This window comes from Varroa destructor, unplaced genomic scaffold (genome assembly GCF_002443255.2).
Source record: "Varroa destructor unplaced genomic scaffold, Vdes_3.0 BEIS01000007.1, whole genome shotgun sequence".
NCBI lineage: Eukaryota > Metazoa > Arthropoda > Arachnida > Mesostigmata > Varroidae > Varroa > Varroa destructor.
Window position 1 is genome coordinate 35,204,063 of NW_019211460.1, and position 27,214 is coordinate 35,231,276.

Here is a 27,214-nt window from a genome sequence, read left to right on the forward strand (position 1 = left end):
CAATGTCGTAGTATTTGGTCCTTATCATATTTCAGTGTATGAAACGTATGTAATATTTTTCGTTGTTACGTCTCGCTATTAATTGTCTCCGAGACTAGCATATACAGAAAAATTTTACTGATTATGCAGACTGATAGACTTAAATCTATGTTCGATAGGATGCTGCCAAACATAGCGTAGGGAACGCTGACATAAATATAGAGCTGCTTCAAAATTTACCTTCAACTGCTTATATTGTTATGATTGCTTACGGCAAACGGACTACTTGCATTCGGTCAACACTTTATTTGCCTTTTAGTTTATTTTATATGGGACTCTTGTTAGTCTGTTAGAGATAACATTTAATCACAACCCATAGTCGAAAGGTAACGATGGTTTTTGTTGGCATAGATTTGGGACTGACCGTAAATCTGGCTGTCGGAGGCGATGAAGATAGGGGGCTGAGGCAGGACAATGGCCGTTGACATCTTCTCAGGTCGCGCCTTGCCTATGTTCTTCTTAACGCCAGAAGTTTCACTGCATCGAAAGATGCAGGAAGCCAATGTTGGCCGTATCGGCGGTCAAACCACCTCACCGCTTGTTCCTCTCAACCGCTCTCAGCCCCGGTCAAAACGTATGGGACATGCACCATTTAGGAAAATTTTGAAATGGAGAATCCCTAACAATTAAATCGCGTCAAAGCTTTCGTTTCTCAAATTGGTGGAAAAATTGCCTGGTGTATCTGTTAGTTGATTCGCCGGTGCGTCCGAGCAAATAAGTTATCAGGTTGATCTATAAGTTAGTTTTAAAAAAATTCGAAAGGTGGGAGCAAAAATCCATGTAGATCGATGGAGACTTCTTTGCTTCGGGTGACGATGGACAAACCGGTGAACAACGATGTCGCGGGTCGCTTTTTCCATTAACGGATCCAATTATAGACCCCGTAAGAAACAGGGTTTCCAAGCGCCTGGCGATACATAGAGATGCTAAAGGTGCGAGGAGGATCTTAATAGGTCTCATGCCACCCGTTGCCCCTTAGCGCCGTCTTTAGAACACCTGGCAAATTACTTCATTTATACGAACAAAAGAAAATTCATATTACAAAGTGTTTTAAGTAGTTCTATACACTCGCTTTGACAATAGGTTATTGGTTGACCGGTATCGATGAGGTCTCTTACTGATGAATAATTGAAATTTAATTGATTTAAGACATGGTCACGTATTTCAATACATGGAGAGCCCTCACCGTATGCGAAACTAATGTTACCATAAATGTTCTTAGGGCACGCAAGATAACGAAAGTTTTCGTTGGATTTTATAGAAATATGTTCCCAACACCATAAGGTGTACTCGAGGCGCTTGGTGTGAAAGAAGAATGATTCTTCGAAGATATTTTAAGTTGATGCTGGTTTTGGTTTTTAAAAAAATAGCCTGAAAGTCGAGAAATTTAGTCGAGCTGTCTGAATATATGTCGAATAGACTCGTGCTGTGACAGATTTCTAGAACTGGATCTACGACAGCTTGGACACCAGGAAACAAACGTAACGCGGACGCATACTTCTTGTGGCATATCAAGGTCAATTTAAGATGGTATTGGACATCATTCCAAGAACGCATAGCCTTCGCTCTGCTAAATTGAATGTCTCTTATGAGTTACAATTAAGTGAATAGCCACAGACGGAAGTCCGCGCCAGAGAAAGTATCAACGTTGGTGCAGCAGACGAAAACCACGATGCTATTTTTCACAGATTCGAACAACAGAAGATCGATACCGGACTCTACGAACAGCACAACTAACTTCGCGCTTTTTGGCAAAAATATTACCATGACCCAAGAATAACTTGGTGTAACCCGTGCGCGAGTCTCTCCTTGAATCTGGAAATTTGCAAAATTGCTCTATTGACATTATTAACAATTTTCGCGGAACTAGCAAAACAGTACTCGCAATTCAGAAGAATAAGCAGGCACAACGGCATAGACAGTATCTGTCTCAGATTTAAGGTAGCAAATGAACTCTATCCCCCATGCCCTGTATCCCTTTCAGCAGATTTAGTCTGGTTGGCAGTATCAGTCGTTGCATTACCTGTGGTATGATTTCAATAAATCCTAAAATCCGAAAAAACTCAAGGGGCCACGCTTCGACGTAGCCGCAAATATGATGCCGGGCGAAAGGTCTATGTGGACTACGGCATATAGAAAACTGTGCCACTTCGACTTAAGTGCTGTCTCAACTTCCGTGTAATTATACTATACCGACGTTAACGTCAATCTGTGATCGCTGCAAAATGAAATACCATACACTTACACGTACATACACGCCCACATGCGTACACCTCTATCTACACATGCATACGCTACGGCTCGCAGCCGATAGACACCTTGGGGTATTTGATCGGAAGTTGACATTGACGTTGTTATTGGTGCCATTAATCTAAAACAAACTGACCATAACGATAATGCATAATATTCTGGTATGGCGGAAAATAACATGGCAGCTATTTCTAGGGTTAACCGCAACAGCGGCTGTGGTTACTGAGTTGAAATAAGGAGACGCCACCTAACAATCAGCGGATAAAGTGGATCCATACTACTTAAACCTTCAGATCAATATATCGGAGCCTCGCATAGCTTTGAAGTATTGTCGAATCCGGATGTTTTCGACATTAAGCAGGTGATGTTAGCTTGCATGAACGAATACGATCGATCTGTGTTAGAACTTTGCTTGAACATCTCAAACGTTATCATAAGCCATTAAAAACTAGCTGGCCTGATCGATTTGGGGCGTTTGTCTTTACCACCAAAGTTGGTTTAGAATAACACCAATCTTAGTATTTTAGCACTCCATAGTTTTTCTACGATAGCTCTAATCGACAGGCTGATAATCCCCGCAGGCATAATTTAATCAGTTTAATACGTATAACCCAATCGATTGGGTCTTTATCAACGCGTAATTGCTCTCGGCTACAAAAGCGGCCTTCCACACACTGTCCATAGAATTATTTAGCAACGTCTTACTTTTCGCTAAAGTCTCAGTAATAGGTAGCCTATTCAATAGTTGTTATGGCAGCTAAGCCTGAAGATCATTGTCGCTTTCTGTTTGTATTTAGTCTGCACGCCTTAGGAAATCGTTTTCGAGCTTGACGTTTCCCTTGACGGCGCCTGAATCGTCTGGCAGGCCAGATCGGTATTAAGCATTAGATTAGAAACCTGTCTATGGTTTATATATACAGAGGAAAGCTCTCATTCGTGTAGACAGAGTAAATCATATCTAATGTAAACCTATTCGACTTGTGCCAGCGTTAGCCAAGTCTCGACAATGCATCCATACTGAATTAGAATTGCTGAACTGCTATAAGACGGTCATCAACCATTTTGAACTTTCGGAAAAGTCCTATAGGGAAACACGAGCATTTTCTAGCAGAAATTAACTATAGCTAGAAGCTTTGTTTGGACGTGTACACGGTGAGCGGCGCGCGTTTCAAAGCAACAATCTGTAGGTACTCGAACGCAGCTGCGAGCAAGTTACGACTGCGATATCTGTATAATTCATTTTAAGATACATCTGTAACCGGTTTTTACAGTGAACAAATGATTACGCGTCAGCGAATCGACAAGTTTTCAATATCAAAGTGATCTGACAGATTATGGACCCAGCAATGCCACGCCCTCAAGCTGCCATAAGTTACTTAGCAAGCCTCTTCATCTATGACGTTAGGTTTAGCATTTAGCTATGCACAATTTTTATTAAAGTTCGTTCCTGTTTTATAACGTGAAGTGGAACGCGCATACGTAATACTACAACATAGTTTCTGCGTTACAGGTAATCTAGAGCGAGCGACCAAACGGGTGGAATCAACTCTTTCTCTACGTGTCCGTCTATCAATCGACAGGTAACACACGTCGATGTCAGATGCACCCCGCTGTGCCGGTCCACTCTGCCGATGGATAGAACTATTATTACTGTTGATGCAAGGAAGATTCCGGTGCTAATCAAACCCTTGGGTCTGGAAATTTGCAAAATTGCTCTATTTAACGACTATTTAAATTAAAAAAAAAAACTTGTTATCCAGTTCATAGTCCTATTTTTTTTTCATTTTACGTATCCAAAGAGAAGTTATGCTGGAATCTGTAGTAGCTACAGTTTGGGGTCAATGTGCAGATTCCGGTTGTGAGACTACCTTATTGCTTTGTGTCTAAGAAAATAGAATTGAAGATGTTTTCTATTAAAGATATCATTGAACGAACTCGTCCTTGCAGTTGCCGTTAAATTGATCTCTGTCACAAGATGATTCACTGTAATTGAAGGTGAGTCTATATATATTAGGGCATTTGTTTTGTGGGCGCAGAGTGCTGTGCCTTCATTACCTGGGTATATCCGCTCGTTGTCCTTAGTTGAGGCTGGCATTATGCATCACAGAACTCTCATAGATCCTCAGGTACGGGGGTCCACGACCTGAAAGCTGAGAAGCCAGCAGGCAAATCTTGGTAGCTGGAAGATCAGCGACCCTGTCTGCAAAATGAATCTGCACACAAAGTCGAAAGATCTTGTGTATGTAGGTTATTGAACGAAACTCATGGATCGCAAAGCTACGACAGAGTGTCAGTCTGTTCCTAGTAGAACGAGCGTACGTTTCCGAGATGCTCGCACAGAGTCGTAACAAAAATTCATAATTCTCAGTTACTATATTGTTGTCAACTACAACAAAACAGATTATACGATTTCTCTATGGACGCCCATTACTATTTCGTAGAAATTAATAACGTAAAAGTTTAAAAGTAGGCTATTAATTAGCTTTTTCTGAGGATTCGAATTCTAAACGAGTCTCTTGCGAGTTTTTATATGAGTCCTATGGTATAAAAATAGCCGAAGTCAAGCATCTATACTCAAAGTCCACATGATATAATTAAGCCTTTTAACACGAAGCCCGTAATTTCATTACGGGCTTCAAACTTCACTTATATCATCGCGGTTCTACGGATAGGAAACACTGAGCCGTCGAAAAAGTATTGACCGTTCTTCCAGCCAGATGGCTTTAAAGTTATAAAACTTAGTACAGGTCTGAGTTCCGTGTGAAGAGCGTTAAGTACCATTTGAAAGCTGATATTTTTTTTATAAATACTGTCCAGACATAGAACTAATTTTGTGTTATTTACAGGCAAGAAACATCGCAAAGAACGAGCGTTCCGGAAATTTCGGTGTGAAGGGTACTCTTCGTAGTGGTCGACCAATTGGGGAAAAAGTTTGAGTGGTACGTGAATAGACGCAAAAGACTCTTCTAATCGTATTTCCGTCTGCAAAACTCGTTATAGAGGTACAATGAACTCGGACCATTTCTAGAGCGGTTGTAAAAAGTGTAATGAGCGAACTTAAAAAGTTGTACCGTACAGTTCTTAATTAACTTCCTTCCAGATAGCATTAGCTTTCTTGGCGTCAGTCTGCCAGGGCTTAGACTGACGCGAAGGCAGCTGAAGCCTCCTGCATTATGACTGGCGGCTACTGCTGCTTAGGAAAACCACTTACCCAGACATCTGTTGTCAACGGCTAAGAAAATTATATCAACCCATGGAAAAAAAATCGACAGGAACAGAAAAGATGTGGTTTTCTTGCCAGAAAAATGGTAGAAGGTAATCGATCACATTTTCAAATATTCAATACGTTTGCTTCGATTTTGAGTCAAAAAACCTTTTCGGTCAGTACTTTGTCGACAACCTAATGGCAGCAGACCAGATCGCTTAGCGCTGATAGCCTCTGGGCTAATGTACGTCTATTGGCCAGCCCAACCTGACGTCTACTGGGCGTCGTGCATTGAGTCGGCCTTTAGACGATGTCAAATAGTGGTGCATGGATTGAAAATTGACCTCTATATCTGGGGCGCATTATTAGTGGTAATGTACGTAGTGACGATAGTACTATTAGCGATAACAGGTACATATTGGCTTCTGTTTACTTCCATAACAGAATAGCTACCGTTCGTGAATCTGCATTCTTTTGCATAGGATCAGATGTTTTCTGGGGATATGCAAACTATGCAGTCTAATAATGGCAATCTATTTATTTATTGTATTCAAAAGTGCATTGAACGAAACGCCTGAAGATTTTACACACCGAAACAAACTCTCATAATGATGAACTGTGTTTTTGACCTAGTAACGTGTGTTGAGATGCGGAAGTCCATGTGATCCTTAACGAGTGTGTCGTTTCTGTTATTTTCCTTTTTCGAAGGGCTGTATGTTTATCATGTCAAGCTTCATAACAAGTCTTAGTTTGGCGACGATATTACCCACAAGGACAACATGAGACAATAGACTTCGTCATATACCTTAGACATTAAACTTACTTAGAACCTACGGCACGGAATAGAGGCACCTATTTAATCTAACAGTGTCAGTACATTGATAGTCAAGCTCAGCCATGCACAACTGTAATATACTACTGTTTTTCGGTGATCCTGCCTAATACTTGTCGGTCAGATGTTCGTTTTTGAAGAGTTTATCGAACTATTTATGGATTTTTCTAATTTAATTTGTTTGAAATACGCCTATAGCGTTCGGCCGTTGTATGTAGGTTATGTACGTCAGCCATGGCAGCTATCGATGCGTGCTGCGGATTGTAACGAAAAGTTTAGATGCTATTTTGTATGTAGCAGAAGAGACTCGTTGATATCTATGGGCAACGGTTTTATCACTGAGGAATCGAACAACACAGCATATCTTACTGATGGATAGGATTGTCACGGTTTAATAGAAAGACCCTACGGAACTCCGTCGAAAAGTAGTAAGGACTTCTCTAGAGGTCTTTCTCATTACAAGCACTCGCTATACCGTGACTATAAACGTGTGTCTTTGTGTGTGAAAATTCAGTAACCTACCCTATCATCTCCAGTGTTACTACTAGGATTCAGGCAAAGACAAAGGCCTCCATTAGAAACAGAACTCAGTGGATCCGGTGTCATGCGATTGGTTACTGTGAGTAACTACGGCAGTTGACACCTCAGAATTATAGCGAAAAGTTTTTTTAGTGATAGGCTTCATGTGCGTTACAACGATTTCCGTACTGGCTGGGTCCACCCTGGTTATTCAAAATCGCAAAAAAGAGGTTTTCCACTGTACCAAGTTAAGTTTGAACGTATCATGGTAATTAATTCAACAATGACAGTAATCGTACTTGTTTAACAAGCCATGGTACGTCTAAATCTGCTAGCTTCTTCAATTTGCCTGCAATAACGGGATCCAGACGCCATCATTTGGCACACTCCTTCCTCTCTAATGACATCTACGCTATGATTAATAAACAACTGTTCAATTCTGATGCGTGCATCAAGCTTTTGTATGACACCGCGCGAAATTTCTTTCAGCTTTAGGGCAAATTTTGGCAGATAGTGTGTGATAAGTTCTGGTAAACGGGTATTGATGCGTATACCAACAACCTGAGGCGAGATGCAGCTAGAACATTTATCTCTAAAGCTCTCAGTCAGTAGTTATCGGTTGTTAGATAATTATACTTACATGTGTGCAAAAGTAGATTATTGAGAATTAAATGACACCGTCCGAAAAAAATTGATTTTTTGCTTTTACAAGTGGGTTTTTTTTAGCGCTGTCGACTATACCTACGCAGAACAGGTTGCAGGAATTATTTCTATTCAATCTAGAATCTAGAACTTGCCCCGGCTTTTCTAATTTTCTATTATTTTATTTTTAATTTTCGTGTCTAAGCCATAAATCTGTTGATGTGCGAAGATGTGAATGATATCGGACTATATAAATTTGCACTAGACGGCAAAAAACACTACCAGCTCTGAATAGATGTGAAGGCTGCGCTTCATGGTAATGCAACAGTAGCTAAAATCGTGGCGCGGTGCCAATGTGTCTTCGACCTGGACATAGTTAGTGAGGGATCTACGAATGAAATACTTCATATTTCTATATAGACAACTTCAGATTTGTGATAGCATTGAGGAAAGAACATTGGCATTATTTTCTTATTAATCGTATTAAAGAGATTAAGTGGCAGTGTCTAATTAACGTAATTCAGTGCCTTTCATCCCCAGATGCAGACCCGGGCATTGTTATTAGACTTTACCCAACCTGTACGCAAACGGCTGGATCTAAGCAAAGTGAATGGTATATATAGCTCCAAAAATGCCTATGGTCCTGGTAAACTGTGTAGGACTACTGACCTCAGAATATTTTGTAACTTGAAACAGTTCAATTGGATTTGTCTCTCTTTAATTTCTCGGAACAACAACTTACGCACTGGGAAAGCTATTTGGCAATCTAGCGGAAAACAAAGTTCATAACATGGAAATATGTCGGACGTATTTAGAGTTATATCGTGCTTTACTATTATTATTCGTTTAACAACTCAAAAACCTAAGAGAACGGCGCGGCGGCAGCGGGATTATTTATGATTTCAGCAAACCTAAAAAAAAAAAACTGTTTAGTCTTAAAAATAAGCTCTCCTGATATAAAGAAAAAGATACGTTTTTGGGATCCTGCGATTCAATTTATGGGGTTCTATTAGTTACTTACAGTATAGGTGTAAGGCAGCCAGTAACAAACAATATGCCTGGTTAGCAGCAGTCTGTCTATTATCTAATGTCAGTTTATATTGTTTTTAGCGTAGCTTCTAATTGACTTATTAGCCTTATTATTCTGCATCAGTAATTGATTAGTTTGTTACTAAAGTTATTTGCTTGTCGAGTAACATTGTCAAACATCCAGTATTGCTTGGCACCAGTCAAAGTGACTTTTTTTTCATCAATAATAGATAAGACAATGTTTTCCAGAAATGCTACTGTTATCAGATTGTCCACCTATGCTAATTATTTGCCCCTGAAGCTGCATTTATTTTGCCAATGGCAAAGTCCTGCCTTAATGACAATTGTCGGTCACAAGCCAGAACATACACTTGGCCTAATATTTCTGTGAGGCTCACTGGACCGTGGTCTATTTTATGTCTTTCCTCTTCAAATCGTTCGGAGAAGTAGGTTACAAAAGCTATTTACAGAAGCGCATTGGACCACTGAAAAGGAAATCGATGCTTTGACCAATATGGCTCCAGAGGATTGAGCGTAGAATGTGTACACTTTATTAACCTGCTAGTATCGTTGTGTTAAGTCCAGCCGGCCGTTGATAGCGTAGTGCAAATGCCTACTTGTCCGGTTCTGTACCGGATGTGATACTTCTTTAGCTCCGCTATAATCGCGGTTGTGAGTAGATTAGAGCTTATTATTTGTCACTATTATGTTATTACCGTGGTACGATTAGAAAATACACAGTCACGACAGCCATAACGCGTTTTCTTGACTGTAACACGATTCTTCAAGAAATGTCTTCAGTCAGTTAGGGGACGATCAGCGAGTGATCACTCTGTAATTTTTGAGTAAAGTTCATATCAGTGATGACGTGCTCTCGGTCACACAGTAGATATCTATACTCTGTACATAATCGTCTGGGCATTAAACTGACGGCCTGCTGTTTATCACATTCGGTCATTAGTAGCTTTATCGGCTAATGCTATGCTGTGTTATGTTACCCGTGTCGGCTTTACTGTTCGCCTCTGTTCAACGACGGAGACGGTTTCTCCTCTCGGGGATCAGAAAGGAGGACATGACGCTGAGCCCAGCGTGAACACACAAAAACACCATTCGATACTCGCGAAGCGCAGTCGCCGCATGACAGCGGTAAGAGTGTTATTAAGCCTGATGTGTTTGCGTTAAGACACCGCTATTATCAGCTTTATTGGATCAATCGACAATTATTGCATTATTCCTGACTTCGAACAAAAACTATATATATTTTACGCAATGGAGTGTGAAGGCGGCTATGAGAAGGAACAGTTCCGCGCTACGCGAACTTGGAACACAATTGTGACGGCTGTACAAGAGGAGCTGCCAGTTGGGCGCCACCGAAAAGGACTAAAGCACATTGAAAACTGCTTCTCAGGAAATGAGGCCGTATCTTGGACGTTGCACTACCTTAAAGAAAACTGGGATATTCTCTTCGGGGCAGTGGACGACGAGAAGAAGTGCAAAAAACCTACGGACAGGACAGAGATCACTAGGCAGAAAGTTGCCCTTTTATTGCAAAAGTTTGTGGAACAAAAGATCATTGAGGATGTCCACGGACGAGGACAGCAGTTCAAGGATTCATCTCACCAACTATATACGTTCAAAAAACACAACGCCTCTATTGAGGATGACAGTTATATTCGAGAAAGCCGAAGCGGAAACTTAAGTTATGTAAGTATATTGCGAGAACTGGTAATCATGTTCAATTAAATAGGTAAGCATGGCCATTTTATCTGATATAGCTCGATGGAAAGTGGGAGAAGGATTGCTTAGTGATCTATATGCTAAATCTAATGCGTGACTTTTACATACCAGTAGAAACGGGTGGCATATCTCACTTTGTTAGCTATTCTTTGCAGGTGCCTCCAAGGACAACTAGATCCGCGACCAGTCTGGTTAAAATGGCCCTAGTCAGTGTTTCAATACAGAAGATCAAACCTACTGGAAAGACGACGTGATCCTTTTGTGAAACGTCTGAATTAGTTGGACAAATATTTAGTACGACAGAGGTTGCACACTGTAAAATCTGATCCAAATAAATATTTTGACATTTGCGGTCCTAGATCGCCGACTCCCAGCATGAAACGAAGCTCATCTTCATAGCTGGTTTCCAACATAGACCGGCATTTATGTTTGGTTGGTAAACTTGTTACTACTGCACCATCAGGACGACAAAAATCTAGGCCAACATTAACAAATAAAGGTGCACTAGGCAAGACCAAGGAATCTTACAAGAAAGCTTTCTTTAGCATGATGCTCAACGAACAATTAATTACTCAAGATGGAAAGAGCTTCCCAGTTGTTGAAAGAACACTCAGGCAGACCTGGAGCTACAAAGCCGCAAGAAGACACTGATATTTCTCTAACTCTACGCCTGGTGAATGTGTCACCAGCCTCAATGTGGACACCCTGACATAGGCAACAGCCATGACACTTAGCGACAGTACCTTAGAAGCTTGCCCTCTAATATGTATAGTATGAAGTCACTAACACTAGGGGCATAGAGACGAATAGAAAAATATTGACAACAACGAAATAATTATTCATGTGTCACTCCTAAGTGGCGTATTCTTTATCGATTTAATATAAAAAAAAAATTATAATAAAATATTTTGGAACAGGAATGTGTACTATAAGTTTGGATCTTGAAGTCTAAAACGCTTGCCTAGACCCAGTCCGCGCCAGGGTGCGGCATCTTTAATCTAGATCCGCCTATTCATTCCCTTGTAAGTTTACAAAATAGGTAACAAGTATCAAATAAGAATTATCAAAAACCTCTTGTGACTTATTTATTTTCTTTGCGACAATTACGGGGAGGAAAAATGTTGCGTGTGTTTACAAGTTATATGTAAAAATGCTACAATTAATCAGACTTCGTATGTATGTTTGTATGTATGAATACAGAATGCAAATAAAAACTATATTTTACCCTAAAAAGCGAGTGCTGTTATTCGGAGTAGATATCAGGAGTGTATATCAATAGAACGAGATTTGGCAGCGACTGCCTGGTTCAATATCGTATCCGTTAGTCAGCCTAAAATAGCGTTGGGTCGGTAAGACACTTTTGAAATACATAATGTTGGACTTCCAGCCGAACTTTCCAAATGGCTACTTAGACAGATGCGGCAAGCTTCTTGCACTTGATTTGTAGCTTTGAAATGACCTTTTTTGGTCTATGTACGGCTATGTGCATAGGATGGACAAAACGCTAAACTTCACTAACGCAGCTAACGCTACAAATGGAATACATATTAAGAAAATTTGAGATTTTTTTGATATTTATTTATGATTAAGGCTGATTCGTCATCGGACGCGGAGGACCTATTAAAAGAAGATCCATTTTTTGTCTCGCTTTTCCTTTTTGTCTCGTTCCAATATTGCCTTTATTGAAATCTGCGCAAAACAAGCTAAATTAGAAATCCAGTTAGGCAAATGCTGATCTAGAAGTAGGTGGATTTAGAAACGCGGACATGGAATGCACACAATGAAAACGTTTCCTTTGATTTTCTGCTGACCTTAACAAGATACATGATCAGCGTCACAAAATATAGAAATGAGAGTAAATGACAGATTTCATCAGTTCTTAGAAATAGAAGGGTTGTTGCTAACTAACATACTTGGCTCATACTATTAACCCAATTGGATTTGATCCAACATCTACACATAGTAAAAGGTGCCTGTAGCGAAAATCTCATTACGGAATGCAAGTGCGAGACAATATGAAAGCAGTAGCAATGGCTTGAAATGGCTAAAGATTTATGACATATATTAAGTACTATACAAACTGTATTGTGGAACATACTGCACACTCATATGATTGTTTCTATCAATAAATAATAAGACCTTTGTATTCAAACCGATGTTTCTTTTCCCTCTAGACACTTTTTAGAGAAGCTATCAAAAGCAAATCAATTTCTTCTTTTTCCTCCCAATCAATATACAGGTTGTGTTGTATATACAATAGTATATGCCAAAATAAAGAGTACGACTGCTGCACGGAGAGCCATTGTTGGCTGAAAATGAACTATGCAGACTATGTATAACTGAGTAGACTGTAAACATAGTTGAGAATTAAGAATATAGACTTCCGGTCAGTCTATACGCATAGGAACACGAGCTATTTTTTTTTTTCAATTTGGGGTTTTCAACAGAGAACTTCTGCCTACTAGCTTTTTGAAATCGTTTTAAGGAAATCGTTGTCATTTGTTCAATTTACAACCTTTTTTTACGTACGATAACAACGTACGACTGGCACATGCTGTCGACTCTCAGCTTTCCTAAAGCCTGTAGTGACACCTCTACCTCATTAAACGATAAAAACAACAATATCGCTTGCAATCTATGCCAGCAAAACCTAAAATTTGCTTTACTAGAAGAACTAAGACGTTGAACCATCCAGTTTTAGTGACAAAAAATACATATACAACAACTTTAGCTTCGGAAAATATTTTCGTAGAATGGCGGTTCTATTATAGTATCGGAGCCATGCTGTCTCAGATGTGAAACGGACAATTGGAAAATAGCATCTTCGGCCGATGCACGGCCAGGAGTGCTTTAGAGGTTCCTCCTTTTGAGACTCATAGGATTGCTATAGGAACCATGAAGTTCGTCGGCTTCGGCCTCCTAGTCACGCGTCCTTTACATGTGTGCTTCCGACATTATGGACCTACTGGTAGCATTTTCCTTCCCTATGAATGATTCTTCCTTTTTTTTCTTGTCAGACCCTTGACGAGCTGATGTCTCAGGTCGGGCGTGTTATATGTTATGCGAAGGTTCATCAGATGTACGTACGCTTTAAATGAGCTTTCGCTTTCACGTTCGTTCGCGCTTTTCCTGTTTGAAGAAAACCGCACGTCAACAGATTTACGGTTTGTACGGGTATCCTTCTCCGTAGAGATTTTCCCCCTGTAAGAAAGATTTTCGCACAAAAGTCTTATTCGGATGTCTAGATTGAGACATGTAGCTTATGCAAAACTGGCTTTGAATCGTACCCGCGTTTCCGACCTACTAATTAATGGAACTTAGATGGATGCCGTAGAAGTTTTTCAATATCACATCTCGCCGAGTATCTACTGCTCTGCTAGATGTAATTGTAAAGATTTAGAACCAAACCAACTACTAATACCAATTACGAGATAAAAATCAATAGGTAGTAGCAGATAGTAAGTAGCTATTGGTTACTTAGCCCGTACGTACTTCATAACGACATCGATCATTTTTAATACTGATTTTCCGTCCGCTAAATGGTTCGGGCCTCCCTGAAAATCAGCTGAGTGCTATTTCATGGAAAATCTAAAATGGAATGTCTTGACTTAAGGTTACCGAGCGAGTGATAGCAATGCTCTATTATGAGTACAATTTCATAATGTTATAACTTTAGTCATATACTAAGCATAAGCTATAAACAAAAACCTTAGGAGATGCCTAACGGGAAATTACGAAATTGTTTTTATAGTCCGCAGACATTGTATAAGCGCGCTCGAGTTTAATTCTTTCAATTTAATGCTAATTCCTCAAGCAATCATAGCTCAACTGAATAGCTATCAGTAATTTTTTATCGGTATATATAGATAAAGCTGTGCAATAAGTAGATTTGCTTAGATGTTTACGGTTATCAGCTAGACCCAATGTTCATATGTGGGAATTATGATACGTTTAGACCCAACTATACAATCCTTTCACTAAGATTTTAGCGCTTTTGTAATCATGTTTCAATCAATCAATCAATACAAATATATCGATGTGTTAGCAATAGAAAAATGGAGGGCGGGTGTTACTTAGACTAATTACTATATATAGCAGGCTTTTCTGTTTTAAGTAATACTCGTGCATACCCTATAGTTGGCGCGTGTCCTTTTTTATCGGCTATAGCTTGGAACTGACATAAGCATTTGCTTGACCCGAAACCCATTTCAAAAGCAAAACGATTTTAGACCACAATTATCCAATGTTAACAGAAGTCAATAATAATAATAAAGTTCCTCATCAATATCTGTGGAGAGTTGCTGTGGCTATTGTTTCAAAGTTAAATAGGGTGTTCTACATATATCCGTGAGGCAGCTTCGTCGTCGATGTCTGTACTGGGTCACTTTTTTATTAATTATTGATAACTTTACACGTTGGAGCTTTTCTAGCCGCTAACATGACCTTCACTTAATATGCCCGAGTCTGTATTTTTTTTCCATTTATTTATAGATATATTATTACGGATTTATGCTAGAGGCAGCACTAACAAGCAGAACTTAAAATATTTGCAATTGATCTATTTGATCGAGGGACTCTTCTTTTTTAGGAAGGAGCTGAGCAATGAGTTACACGGTCCCATCTAAAACTTTTTTATAACCCTTCTATGTTAAATGTACCGCTGTGTGGCATTTTTCCGAAAAGCTATCATTAAAGGGAACTCGATACAATTGGAGAACTCGAGCAGAACTCAAGACTACTGCATATATTCATTGCCTTTTGTTTTGCCTCAGCGAAGTGTGTCTACATCAAGACTCGAACCCAGACCATGTCTGAGTTTCTCACGTTTGTAACCACACGCATTGTCACTGGGCCCTCTCGAAACAGTGCCCTAAGGAGTTTTTTATTGCCACTTCCTTCCGCGTAAACTAAACACGCGCCCGTGTCCTGCTCGATAAATTCTGTAAAGCAGTACGTTGAGTCTGTTTGACGTGATTAATACCGTGTCCTAATCAATCTGAAACAGTTTTTATGTTTGGTTGTACACAATAAACTAGAGATGTAAATGTCGCTGTCAACATTAGATGGAAACAATATAAACAAAATAAACTAAAGTACATAATAGGAAAAGAAATGTTGTCCTACAACGGATCATAATCAGCCGTCAAAGCAACCTGGTCAATACCGTAGACTGGGTAGGTAGGAGTGATCAAAGCGCTGCTCTGATACACGCACTGCACCCTCTGTCGGAAATGACCAGAAAAACAGTGAAACAGACCTTGTTAACATGAAATATTCGACACTTGTGCCGGTATCTACTGACGACGGATGCGCTTTTCAGGAACATACCAAACCACACATACGTATATGGGCACTTACTAATCAGATAACTTGTCAAAGATGATAATGCCAACATTGCTAAAAAGTTACTAACATTGATCGTTATAAACTTGTGTCGTGCAATTAGCCATAATGAGAAGATACTTTTTTTCGTTGTTGGCGAATCCTTGTTGTCGAGAACTGGAACGTACATGAACCAATCAAGAATTACTGAAGGTGATGTGGTCTCGAGTCGTTTTTGACACGCTTACAAATTCACGTTTGGTAATTCCGTTGGATTAGACCAGCATAGTAACGACGCAGGGCCTAATAATTGCATCCGACGAACAGGCCATAGTCGGCAGAGCCGTACTCGAAACAGGGGCCAGAAACGAGATAAGCGTTATCTTTAGTGTCGCGTCAAGATTGCCGCTAACACGACCACAGCTGCGTATAGAGACATAAGATTCTTGAAAGCACCATTTTGTTCTGATTTGGGGTGAATGTTGGATACTGCACTACAAGTTGCCTGACCACCAGACATAGCCTTCATAACGTGCACTATCTTTATTAGTAGGCTGTTACGAGGTGCCCCAGCGCGGTTTCTATCGGTAGTTATATATTGTCATCCACCACACAGGTGCTCAGTTTCGCCCCTGGCCATTTCTGATACGCAACAATAATGTATGCCTCCGGAAGACACGCTCATTTCGCTGAAGACATGTAATCAATAACGGTCCTATAGAAACAGTTATCTAGTGTAGAAAATAAGGAAAAAAAAAAAACACAAATACCAACAGTATAATAGTGCCGATATTCAACGAAAAGATTTGCGAATATAGAGTTTCTCTTCTGCCGTTATAAGCATCATTTCAGATAGCTTAACATCTTTAAACGATAAGTAATAGGTTCGTCTTCCTGACCTTTTCAGAATACATCATAAATGGTTGAACATAGCTGTTATTGAAGGCTCTTTCATTTATAGAGGAGTACCTATCTAGATATGTTTGCTAAGAAACGCGTAGTCTTTCCTTTTCTACTTTGAAAATCAAACGAGCTTTACCAGGCTTATACAAAAAACGCGGTAGAAGGATGCATTGGCTGCTCAGCGGCTGTAGAGGCCATGCTACTTACTAGGTGGGATATAGCTAATGAGGCTTTGTTGATGGCCAGGCGTCAGTAAATTAAGCAATTTCAGAAAAAAACGAGCCACCTTTGATCTTTAGCTACTAATTAGAATGTGCCCGCAGAAAAATTACTTAATTCAACTAAAATCAGTCCCTTTTTTCGCTCTAAGAACATTATTTACTACTTGTTAACATTATTCTTAGTAAATATCGTTGACGGATTGTTCAGTTCTTGTAGAATCTAATGGACCCCTTTCGCTGCGCTGAGAGAAACGTTAGCGTTCGATTCGTAGGTAGATAGTGGTCTAGAATGCAAATGTCTGGCCCAGTTTGAACGATCTAATTAATTTATGGTGTCGGCATTTGGTAGATTTTGCTTTTTTACATGTCTTCCGACAGGAGCCGTACTCATTTAACTCAAAAACGGTATTTCATTCATAAGGAAGAGTAGACAATTTCCGCAAACGGTAACGATATTTCTCCCAGCTTGTATGTACATACAACTGCGCATCGAATGTTCGTGTTTAGCCAACGGGATTCGGCTGCATAGCAGAAGCTCAGCTTACTATATATGCGGGCCTGAATTTAACGAATCTGGGAAAAGAGACAAAGAAAAAAGTACTTGTTCTTCATCATCTAGTTTCTTGTTTCAGATAACATGATCCAGTAACTTTTGTTAGAGAGAGATGTGGTAGACTAAACTCCCGGCTCCTATCGGACAAATCATAATGGAAAAGAGCAGTAACATGCAAAAACTCTATAGTATTTATGCATTTTGACGTTAAATAATCACTAGCACCACCGGATAGATTTGATCGATAGTGAAATAACGAAATAATAAATAAAGAAGCCGCACAACTGTAAAAATAGAAAGGAAAATGTGCGTGTGAAGACGCGTTCCGTCTTGCAAAACAGGCAAAACGCTTAGTAGGAAATTCAAAGTATCATTCTCTATACTAGTTTATTCTGAACGCTTACGGCTAGTTGTCACCAGGTCTCTGATATACCTAGAAATAACGCGATCAGACGAACCTTATGGCGCAAGCAACGACCCGATGACGAAATACTGATTTTTAACACTAATCGTCCGTTACAAATATACTCAGACGAGTCTTTATTGACGTATCGGAAAACTGTTTCTAGTGGGGTATTGGCCGCTAGGCATTTCAGCCGAAAGAGAAGCATACACTTTAAAACTTCTAGCGTCAACGTATGAGTGAAGATTAGCAAAGCTTGACAGTAGAGGTGCGTCGTCCATCAGCTCCAAGTGGCTCTCTAGCTTCAAAACTCTGCTGCATGTGCTGATATTAGACCGTTCCATAAGTGACGGAGATTTTGTTCAATAGGGTCTCGAACGTCGTTCACCAGTAACGCTTCCGTTTCGTCTAGTAGCTAAACGCCATGCGGTCAATTGAAATACCTCTATATGTGTGTGTACGTAATGATGAACCGAGTGGAGATATGAGACAGCTGTTTTCAACTCCGAATTACCCGAGATCGCGTAACAGCCCTCTGCTCGGATGACACGGGGTGCGTCGTAAAAGTTGAACGCCATTCAAACGAAACACCTAGATAATGATTGCTGGTACCATTTGGTCGGGTCAGCGATACTACAGCTCAAAATAGTATTATCAAAAAAAAAAAAAACAGAATCTTGTACCCATCAAATAGCTTTAGCTAATTGTCCAAAATGTGTTAATTCTTCGTCTTTTTCTTATGTGTTTATTGATGGAATCGTAAATTTCAAGGCGTACACACAGCCCATGAATCAGCCCATAATAGCCGTTAGATTTTTTTTGATGTTTAGTTCCAATCGATCGCGGAAGGTTTTAGGGTAATATTTATAGCGTTTAAGCCATAAAAACAAAGTCCCTTAGTTGTGCTAGAATTGTATTTAAGTTAATCAAGGATAATAGCTTTGGGGAACTTTTCCAACATCTAGTGTTTGTTTCAATTTTCAATGCAGGTCAGCTTGACTAGCAGGTGTCTTAGCTAACTTACTATAGATCAACACTTCATTTTTGCCCGATTTGTAGAAAATTAATTACTTTCATAGCAGTATGTGATGATGAACATTTTAGAGACTTCGGATGACGTCTTCTGAAAAGCATAGGCTGTGTGGCTGTACTAGATGGGAGTAGCCAGCGTTACTCCGTCGGCGAAAGTAACTAGCCCAGCATGGCCCAAACGATTCGTATCTTTACATAGAAAAAAAAAAGAATAACGCAAAATAGTATACATATAGGATCCAATGTTTAAGCTATAGGATCCACTTGAATCCAATAGCCGTGTAATGAGCATTTTTATTTACGTCATGATCGAAAAATCCGCTTATATACATACCCGTACCGCTTTTGCGCGTCTCTAAAGATTCTTTACTAAGGATTTGCTACAAACAACGTACACGCTTGATCTTACTGTATAATCAAGATCTATACACGAAGGTGTTCGTGAATAATCGCTAATGATCAAATTATACATATATAATGACAAGAAAATCTATCGAAAAACATCATAAATAGCGCGAAAATATGTATTCGCTTGTCTGGGAAAATAAGCTAAACAAGGACTCTGGTGATTCATTGCTTTTACTTTGAAGTTTCCAGTTAATTAGCAGTATGTAAGCGCCTATTCCTAGTGGAACAGGATATGCATACTTCCGGAATGAACTTACAAGACGGGCACTTCAATACTCAGCATCTAAAAAGGCAGCGTTATAGTGTTCCTGGGCCGTATTTTATAGAGGCAATTAGTAACTTGCAGACATGCGCGTTTAACCGTAACTGCATCGTTTTTAATACCGCGTCGATGCTTGTGAGAACATCTCATATCATTATACTTTTTGAAATTACTAAAATATCAATTATCAACATACATCGTAGTGGGTGACCTTTCCGGGTGTTTACCGGGTCGAATAGAAACAGCTTTTTATTACGCTAACTTGCAATTGGTAGATGGAGCGGGCTGAACGGTCAGTGAACTTATAGTGCATAACTTGTTGAAACCGAATGTCGTTCCATGTCGAAAAATCGTCTTCCTATTGTACGAAAGAATATTCAAATAATCAATAGCACGCCAATAGGTAGACATTTTGATTAAAATTCTCAAAATTGTAAAAGTCAGTTGGGTGTCAACGTAAGGCAAGTAAAAAAAAAACCTAGTTTGCTCGAGACCGAGCGAATATCAGCCCGCGCACCATCGATCAATGCACCGACGTAACTGTTGGATAACAAAAAAATCCTAGTTAGAAGAAAGAAGGTCGTTCTTAGCAATTTTCTACTTTGCCACCTCTATACATACATACATACATACTGAGCATGTATAGGATAGAATGCTTAGCCAGTACTAAATTTAAAAAAATATTCACTAATATTTTTTTAAAATATTAAACATTTTTGGCAACACGTACATATTGAGGTTTAGTATGAAACAAAGTTATTGTTCATGTTTTCCTAGCGTTATAGATACTTCTGGATACGCTGGAAGTTATAAAGCGCTCCAAGTTGTATTTTGAGTGCGCTGAATCAGTTACGCAATGAGCTGTGTTTAAAATTATTAAAAGTCATCTATAAGAAGCCCTAATAGGGTTTGATCGAATATTACGTGTGATAGCCAACGTGAAATCTATACTGATAACCTCAGCATTCAAAGTTGCGGCAGACACTCAAGTTCAGTTCCGCCCAATCGAATTGCGCATCAAATAACTTACGGAACTTTTCTAGAACAGCGTACGTGTATGATGAGTGCTGATTGGATGTGGAACACTTCGCCAGAAAGACACCACAATGATAACTATACGAATCTGTTTCTAGCTTCAAACATTATCAAGGGTTTATAACCGTACGTCACCTTAGTCATTATAAACTTCAGTTGTTATATAGTTGGCGAAAATAAGCGATGGTATCATCGTTCCACAGACTTAAGCAAAATACGGCTACTGCCTTGATTTAAACCCTATCGATGACAGTGTTTGCAATTGTAGGCCTTCTAAAACTATATTAGGATATAGAATTGAGAGGGCCTTGTTTAAACAAATGACTAAACGGATTTGAAAAATGCGCGCTTCATAAAACCTACGCAAGTCTACAGAGGAATATTCGTGGCTCATTTATTGAAGATCGCCCTCAACAGCCGAGAGCCTGCTGGGGCGCCTCATCGCCGATAGGCTGCAATGTGCCACCCAGTCTATACTGAGCAGCTGAGAGTTATGATACGTTGAAAGGGGAATGATAAAAGTAGAGATTTTTTCAATATATTTTAACATCAAAAGAGTGTACTCCTATTTGGCAACTGTGGGCTGAAGTACGTGCAAGAAGGAAAAGCCCAGATTCACCTGATCGACGGCGTCCAGTTGACACTAAAATTCATCTGCTGTATCAGGATGAAATTGTCCATAGGACCTGTTTTCGTTTCGAAATATAATTTGCTAAGTTAGAGCATGAACGATTGGTGCACAGTTTTGTTGAGAGGTGTAAGTATGCGTGATTAAATAAGCTTATAACAATAGTGCTTTATTTTAACATATTAGTATTAGTCGCCTTTTGTTAATGAATATGCCCAAAGGCAATTTTTTTCAATTGAGTTACAAGATAACATCAAAGTTTTCCGCAAACGGCCTATGTACGGTAACCTTGATCTATAATAGATCTTTCCCTTTAGACGATTACTATATCAGCCTATAGGTTGAAATTCTAATTCGTTTTGTCTATTTTAACAGCATCCCGCTCTAAAGGACTGGATGTGTCAATAAGTACTCGCGTAGACGGCAACAGTTCGCTTCGCCATAGAAGAATAGTACCTCTAAAGATGCTAGTGACACACATACATATAACAGCAATAGGCGGCAAGTCTTCTTGTAGCGGTCGGGGAAATCCAGGGTCACAGCTCTGACGTAAAAGCATTGTTCTAATAGGCAGCCTGGCCCCCGTTCGCACTTTTAATTGCCTAAGGCGCGTAACACAGGCTGTTGATGGTCGTTCTGTTCGCTTTCGATGGTCTAGTGTGCCTTTGTTTTTCGGTTACTAATTACCTTACGATCGCATTGGCTGTTCTTTCGCAAGGCCGTTGTCCTTCGAAGGCTGACCTCGTTTTCGACTCTGCCCGAACACTGCGGCAATAACACAGCCTAACACTGGTAGCCCTCGCAACCTTAATAAAATCTTTCACAATGCCTGGTTCAACTCCGTGGTCTAGGGCATCTTTTCCATTCTACTAGATGATAATTAAAACCTGTCGTGTCCGAATGAGACCCAACTGACCGAAGTCAGCGCAGGAAGTCCCTTGAAACTATGTCTATTTCAACTCTTTTGACGATATTTTAACGCCATTGCCAAATCTACAAGAAAGAATCTACGAATCATTCGCTAGTAACGAGAGTCATTAGATGAGCAACACGAGCTATTCTTTCGAGGTAAAACTGGCCTCGATCGTGATTCTCGAAAGGACATAGTTTTAGTTTATAAACTGACAACTAATTTCGGATCACGACTTTTTAGCAGACGAAAAAGTTTTCCCTGAACAAATTAATTGATTCCAGTTATGACTGTGCGGACAAACCGGCGTATCATGGTTTTGAAAACAGAAATCACTAATTCCAATCTCGCGATCCTATCCCACAAGTATGTTCCTGCTTTTGAAGAAACAAATTTGGAACAACAATATATATATATATATATACAGCAACCTCGGTTCCAATAAGGTGCTCTTCTTTCTTATATATCGTTCTCAACTAATTTCAACGTTTTCCGCATCAACAAAAGGTCGACCGCTTTGAATACTACGCAATACAGTAGCTATATCAATCAGCGTCAATTTGAAAGTATTTCTGTGATAGCTGGTGTTACTTGCGTTCCGACCTGGTCACGATTATCGCCAACAGCCGCGTCCACCGGCGTAGGTCGTTATTACTACGGGGTGTCGGAAACAAACTCGGCAGACAGGCGTTAACCTATCAGAAAGGTTTCCACCGATCATCTTCGTTTTGTATATGTAATACCTAGTACGGGTTTTGAAAAGGTTAACCGGATCGGACCTGACAGGAGCGCTGGCCAAGCGAGCAGATATCACGGGTTATATAATGCGATGTATAAGTAACGTGCAATAGCAATATTATAAAGATTAGTACTACCTTAGCAGTCATGTATAGCAAATTGACTTGGTGGAGCATTCTCTGGCTTTTCTTTTTTTTATATGCGACTGCTCTCAATGGACACCGCCTTCGTATAGGATTTCCGTTTTCTATCTTCCGAAGGTAGGTATATCTTCAAGAAACAACGAGAGGTATCTCTGACTACTGGATCGTCTTTAGGTGGTGGAATCTCCGCAGGACTTTCTCCGATCACGAATCAAACGTCCTTTGGTCCTGTACGTCGTAATATAAGTGTTACAGCATGTAAAGACAGAACCAGACGTTTGGCTCGACAAAGAATTGGTCATTGGATCCTCAAAGAGATAAAGCGCAAGGGACGTCTAGAGATTTAATTTTCCATAGTTTCAAATTCACAGGTATCTTTATCGATGGTATTATGGGATACGCTAATACTACCACTACCACTAGCCATTAGTTGGGCGAAATATCCGAAGGACATATGCATCTGTCGAGCTGAAAAATTGTGGGCAACACAGAAACGCCGGCCTGACGCACCCCAAACTGGCCCTTTTAACGACCAACAACGCACTGGTCATAAATTTAAGTAGCCGTATATAACAGACGACAGCTGCGTAGTAATACCTGAGAATAAGTGCTTACACTGTGTAGTCCCGCCTAGTCTATATTCAGTTTCCATATTGTACAACGTATCTCAGGTATCGTCTGAAGCTATAGCATATATCAGGATCGTCTGCTCTGCGACGTTTAGAACAATAAACTTACTCTTAATTTTTTTAACGCTCCGAAATATTTCAGCAGTATGAATGAGTTTTCAAAATTATTTTCTAGGCGGTGGCATCAACGGCTTGCCCGACTAGAGATTTGAGCGGTATGGGTTTTGCCGGACTCTCCAAAAAAACCTATAAAACGGCGTAGTAACACTATTCTCTGTAGTCACAATGTTTACGAGCGCTGAGATTTGGACCAGGGATTCCTGTATGTTTATTTGCGCATGATTACCGCTGACAAGACGCTCATCTAGATTAACCACGCGGTCAGGCCGTCTTTAACCGACTTAAGAGGTAAACGTGAATGAAAAATACGCGTAATGCGTACAAACGTACGCATCGTTTGAAGAGCACCGTATCGTGCATCGACATGTGACCAACATCGTCATTATCATGCAGTCAGTTTCATCATTCCTTAAAATACTGATCGTCAATTAGCAGTTTAATTAATAAGTAAATATTAAAAGAAAATAGCCCATTAATATCGGTCCAGATGATTTTTATAGGTCCAGGTCGATAATTAAATGAAAACGGAATTCATAAGCTATTAGTAATACGGCTTTATCGAACTAGCTTGTTTTTGCTTAGGCGATTTAAAAGCCACGGCTCTTTCGGCCTGGATTCCAGTTGGCTGACTTTTACGAGCGCAGACACATAGCTTATAATGATGAGTACGCAATGATAGACTCATTGGAAAAAAGGAGTTACCGTTCAGTGGGTCCGACGCACAAGTAGTAGCTTGTTGCGCGAACTTCCTGTGTTTTCAATGTATACAACAATGTATTATATCAGGCTGAACGTACCGAGTACGACCATATATTTTAGATACAGTCTTTTTTGGCTTGGGTCCTTGTGACGGATACAGGTGTGCCTATATACACCTGGGTCCTTGTGACGGATACAGGTGTGCCTATATACACCTCCGAGGTGCGCGCGAATATTACGTTTACATCCTCGCACACAGTGCTTATAGGAGTTCCACGAAGCGGAACTGATGGGTGGATATTTTTGTTAGTACCGCGAAGCGGTTTGGTAAAACGTTTACGTCGATTTGTTGTCAATCCCTTGTTTACTCAACCTTCGGTGACTACAGCTGCTAGTATAACCGGCAGTCAAAGCAAATCAGAGTGTACTTATCCATACATATACTCGCTGGTCATGTACAATTATCGTGTTACCCCATAAACATCTGTGTCTAATAACGCAACCGACATGGAAAACTCCGCTGTGGCCAGAGTACGACGATCGTTGACATTTCTAAATGCCCCAGATCGAGGAGGCCCTTTGCCTATCGTAATCACGCTAATAACAAGGGCGAATGTCAACGGTTTAGTCAGACATGGAATAATTATATGAAAATCAAGCATCTAGTAATTTTCGAATATTTATTTACCTGCTAGTTTAAGCCAAGTTCATATATGTACGGGTAGAAAGCCTGTAATCAGTTACTCTAAATTCTACGGTGTGGATCCTTAACACATTATTACTACAGCCGGCTACCGACAATCAATCAGATATAATGATCATGGTAGCTTCTTCCATTTAATCTTTAAGAATGAACCCGGTTCTAGTCATGAAAAATATACACGATGTACATACAACATGTAGAAAGTAAGTTGACAACCGGATATGTAGGTTAATTCATACCTGTATGAAGTGTACGTGACATGAGAGCTTTTCAACTTCCCGCAATATTTGTGACGGACACAAATGAATTTGGCAACGCAGCTGGCCTTCATAGATGTATGTCAAGTTCTCCTCATATATTTGTAGCGCTGGTGGTACCAAAGGTAAACGGCAGCGGTAAATATACAAATTCGACCTTAATTCCTGTGTGGCGCTTCTACTGGGAACAGTATATTCTACAGATTGACTCCAACAAGTTGGGCTGATATGCAGAGTACTCAAGTTCCACGAACTGAGGAAATCAATAGAAATTCGAAGAATATCCCTTTCACTGCGCAGGTATAAAAAGGTCAATTTTCGTGTCGTCTCCAAGTACGCTGCAGTTCGCAGATGTTCCGTTAGGATTTACGTGAGCTCAGTACTTTCTGTCGAGTCAATGGCTACGAGAGAACAGATCAACCATTGTATGATACTTCTGCTCGTTGGCGAAAGTGGCCGTCTGCAGCAGCCGCAAATTTTATCATGATATTTAAGTAATAAAGCAAGCTACCTGACCTAACCTACTCAATTTGGTGCGGAGTCCAAAAAAACTTGTTTGGCTTCGTATTGTCGAAGGAGTGACATCTTTAGCGTAATACTAGCAAGATGCACGGACATGTTCTATGCTGCAAAGGACAAACAAACCGTATGTTAAAGTAACCAGATAGTACTAATGGCCGTACGAAGACAGGTGAGTTGGCCGTTAAAGGAGATTCAAAAGTTTCGCGCTTTAGATTATGAAGATGCTTGAGCTGTTGGTGGACGCTCTAGAGCCTGATTGATTGTCTAGCTGCTACGCAATAAATCCACTGGTTGAATAATTAAATTTAATAGCGATTGTTGACATCGTAGTTAAATGAACGCATATGATTTTTTACCTTATGCATAGGGTTTTAGTGCGGTAGGACGCATGGCCACCAAAGATACAACCTGTAGTATTGGCGCTATTTGTTTCCGCTGTATTGATTATAGATCAATATCACCTATAACTGCTGCAGATTATTATAATATCTATTTGAAAAGTGAAAATGCAGATCTTTGTATCTGATGGATAAACACGTTGGTTGTCATGCTGCAGAATCTCTAGTCGAACGCGGTCCTTCTGTCGAAAATTTTAGATATATATATATATATATGTATATATACATTGGAAGTCAGCTTGTGCCAGCCAGCAACAGTAGACTGCTGTGATTTGTTAACCTTTTGTGAACTTACAGATGAGTAACAATGACAAATAAGGTAGCTAATTGCAATTAATCCCAATCAGATGAAGATTCGATGTCTTTTGTTCTTCGCAGCCGATTTGCTACGTTAACTTTCACTCACTGGATCTGGCAGCCGTCCTGATCTGGAACGAAATTTCACGATAATAAGCTCGAGCCCTGTTTAGTATAAAGAACTGGCCACATAATGCAAACTTACTAATTACTTAATACTAGTGGGGAATGTTGCGGGGACATAATTTGTGTTAATAAGTATCACAGTTCAGGCTCACAGTGGTACTAAGAGCCAGCTTATGGGTTTCAACTCTCAGTATTACTACTTAAATTTACATCTGATCTACCTCCTCGTTGTTTATCTGATCGATGTTGAATATCGGCGTCCCTGTACATGCGGGACGTAGCTGAGACCCGTTGCCGTCTTTCCTGGGCTACCGAATTGATTCGACGGGTACCTTTTTCGATATCGCCTTCTCCACTCGCCACGAAATTATTGTGCTCCACTGGGGGAAAGTTTACCGCCGCCGGGGACACCGGCTCCGAGTATGACGCTCGCAGCTGTCGAGATCCGACGGCACGCGTCATCGAATCAGTGCTCTTCGGTGACCGCCGTGGAAATCCCGGAGGGGCCGTATCATTTCGTCTGATCAATGATGAATAAAGGTAAAGGTACAGTTCTTATCCTGATAGGAAATTATTTTTCATCGAGATGTCATTCTCGCATCCTTTATGAGATGTGTGCAATTCGAAATCTCAAAGTTACTCTTATATAATC

At 40.1% G+C, this 27,214-nt stretch overlaps 1 protein-coding gene and 1 long non-coding RNA gene across 3 annotated transcripts; one reads left to right on the forward strand and one right to left on the reverse strand.

Annotated features, from left to right (window-relative positions):
* LOC111254586 (uncharacterized) lies at positions 1-27,076 on the reverse strand. 2 transcript variants are annotated; one of them, XR_015317793.1, is made up of 5 exons: positions 26,784-27,076; positions 26,435-26,567; positions 13,341-13,454; positions 4,345-4,502; positions 1-1,046 (listed from the first exon to the last, which is right to left on the reverse strand). It is a non-coding gene; the product is annotated as an uncharacterized LOC111254586 (long non-coding RNA). The 2 variants fall into 2 exon arrangements; XR_015317792.1 differs by having other exon boundaries at positions 17,711-26,567.
* Positions 9,158-12,389, forward strand: LOC111254584 (DEP domain-containing protein 1A-like). The gene is made up of 2 exons (XM_022815563.2): positions 9,158-10,220; positions 10,409-12,389. Exons 1-2 carry the CDS (start codon positions 9,786-9,788, stop codon positions 10,505-10,507), a joined length of 534 nt encoding a protein of 177 aa, XP_022671298.1. The 5' UTR covers positions 9,158-9,785; the 3' UTR covers positions 10,508-12,389.
* Positions 27,077-27,214: the final 138 nt, after the last annotated feature.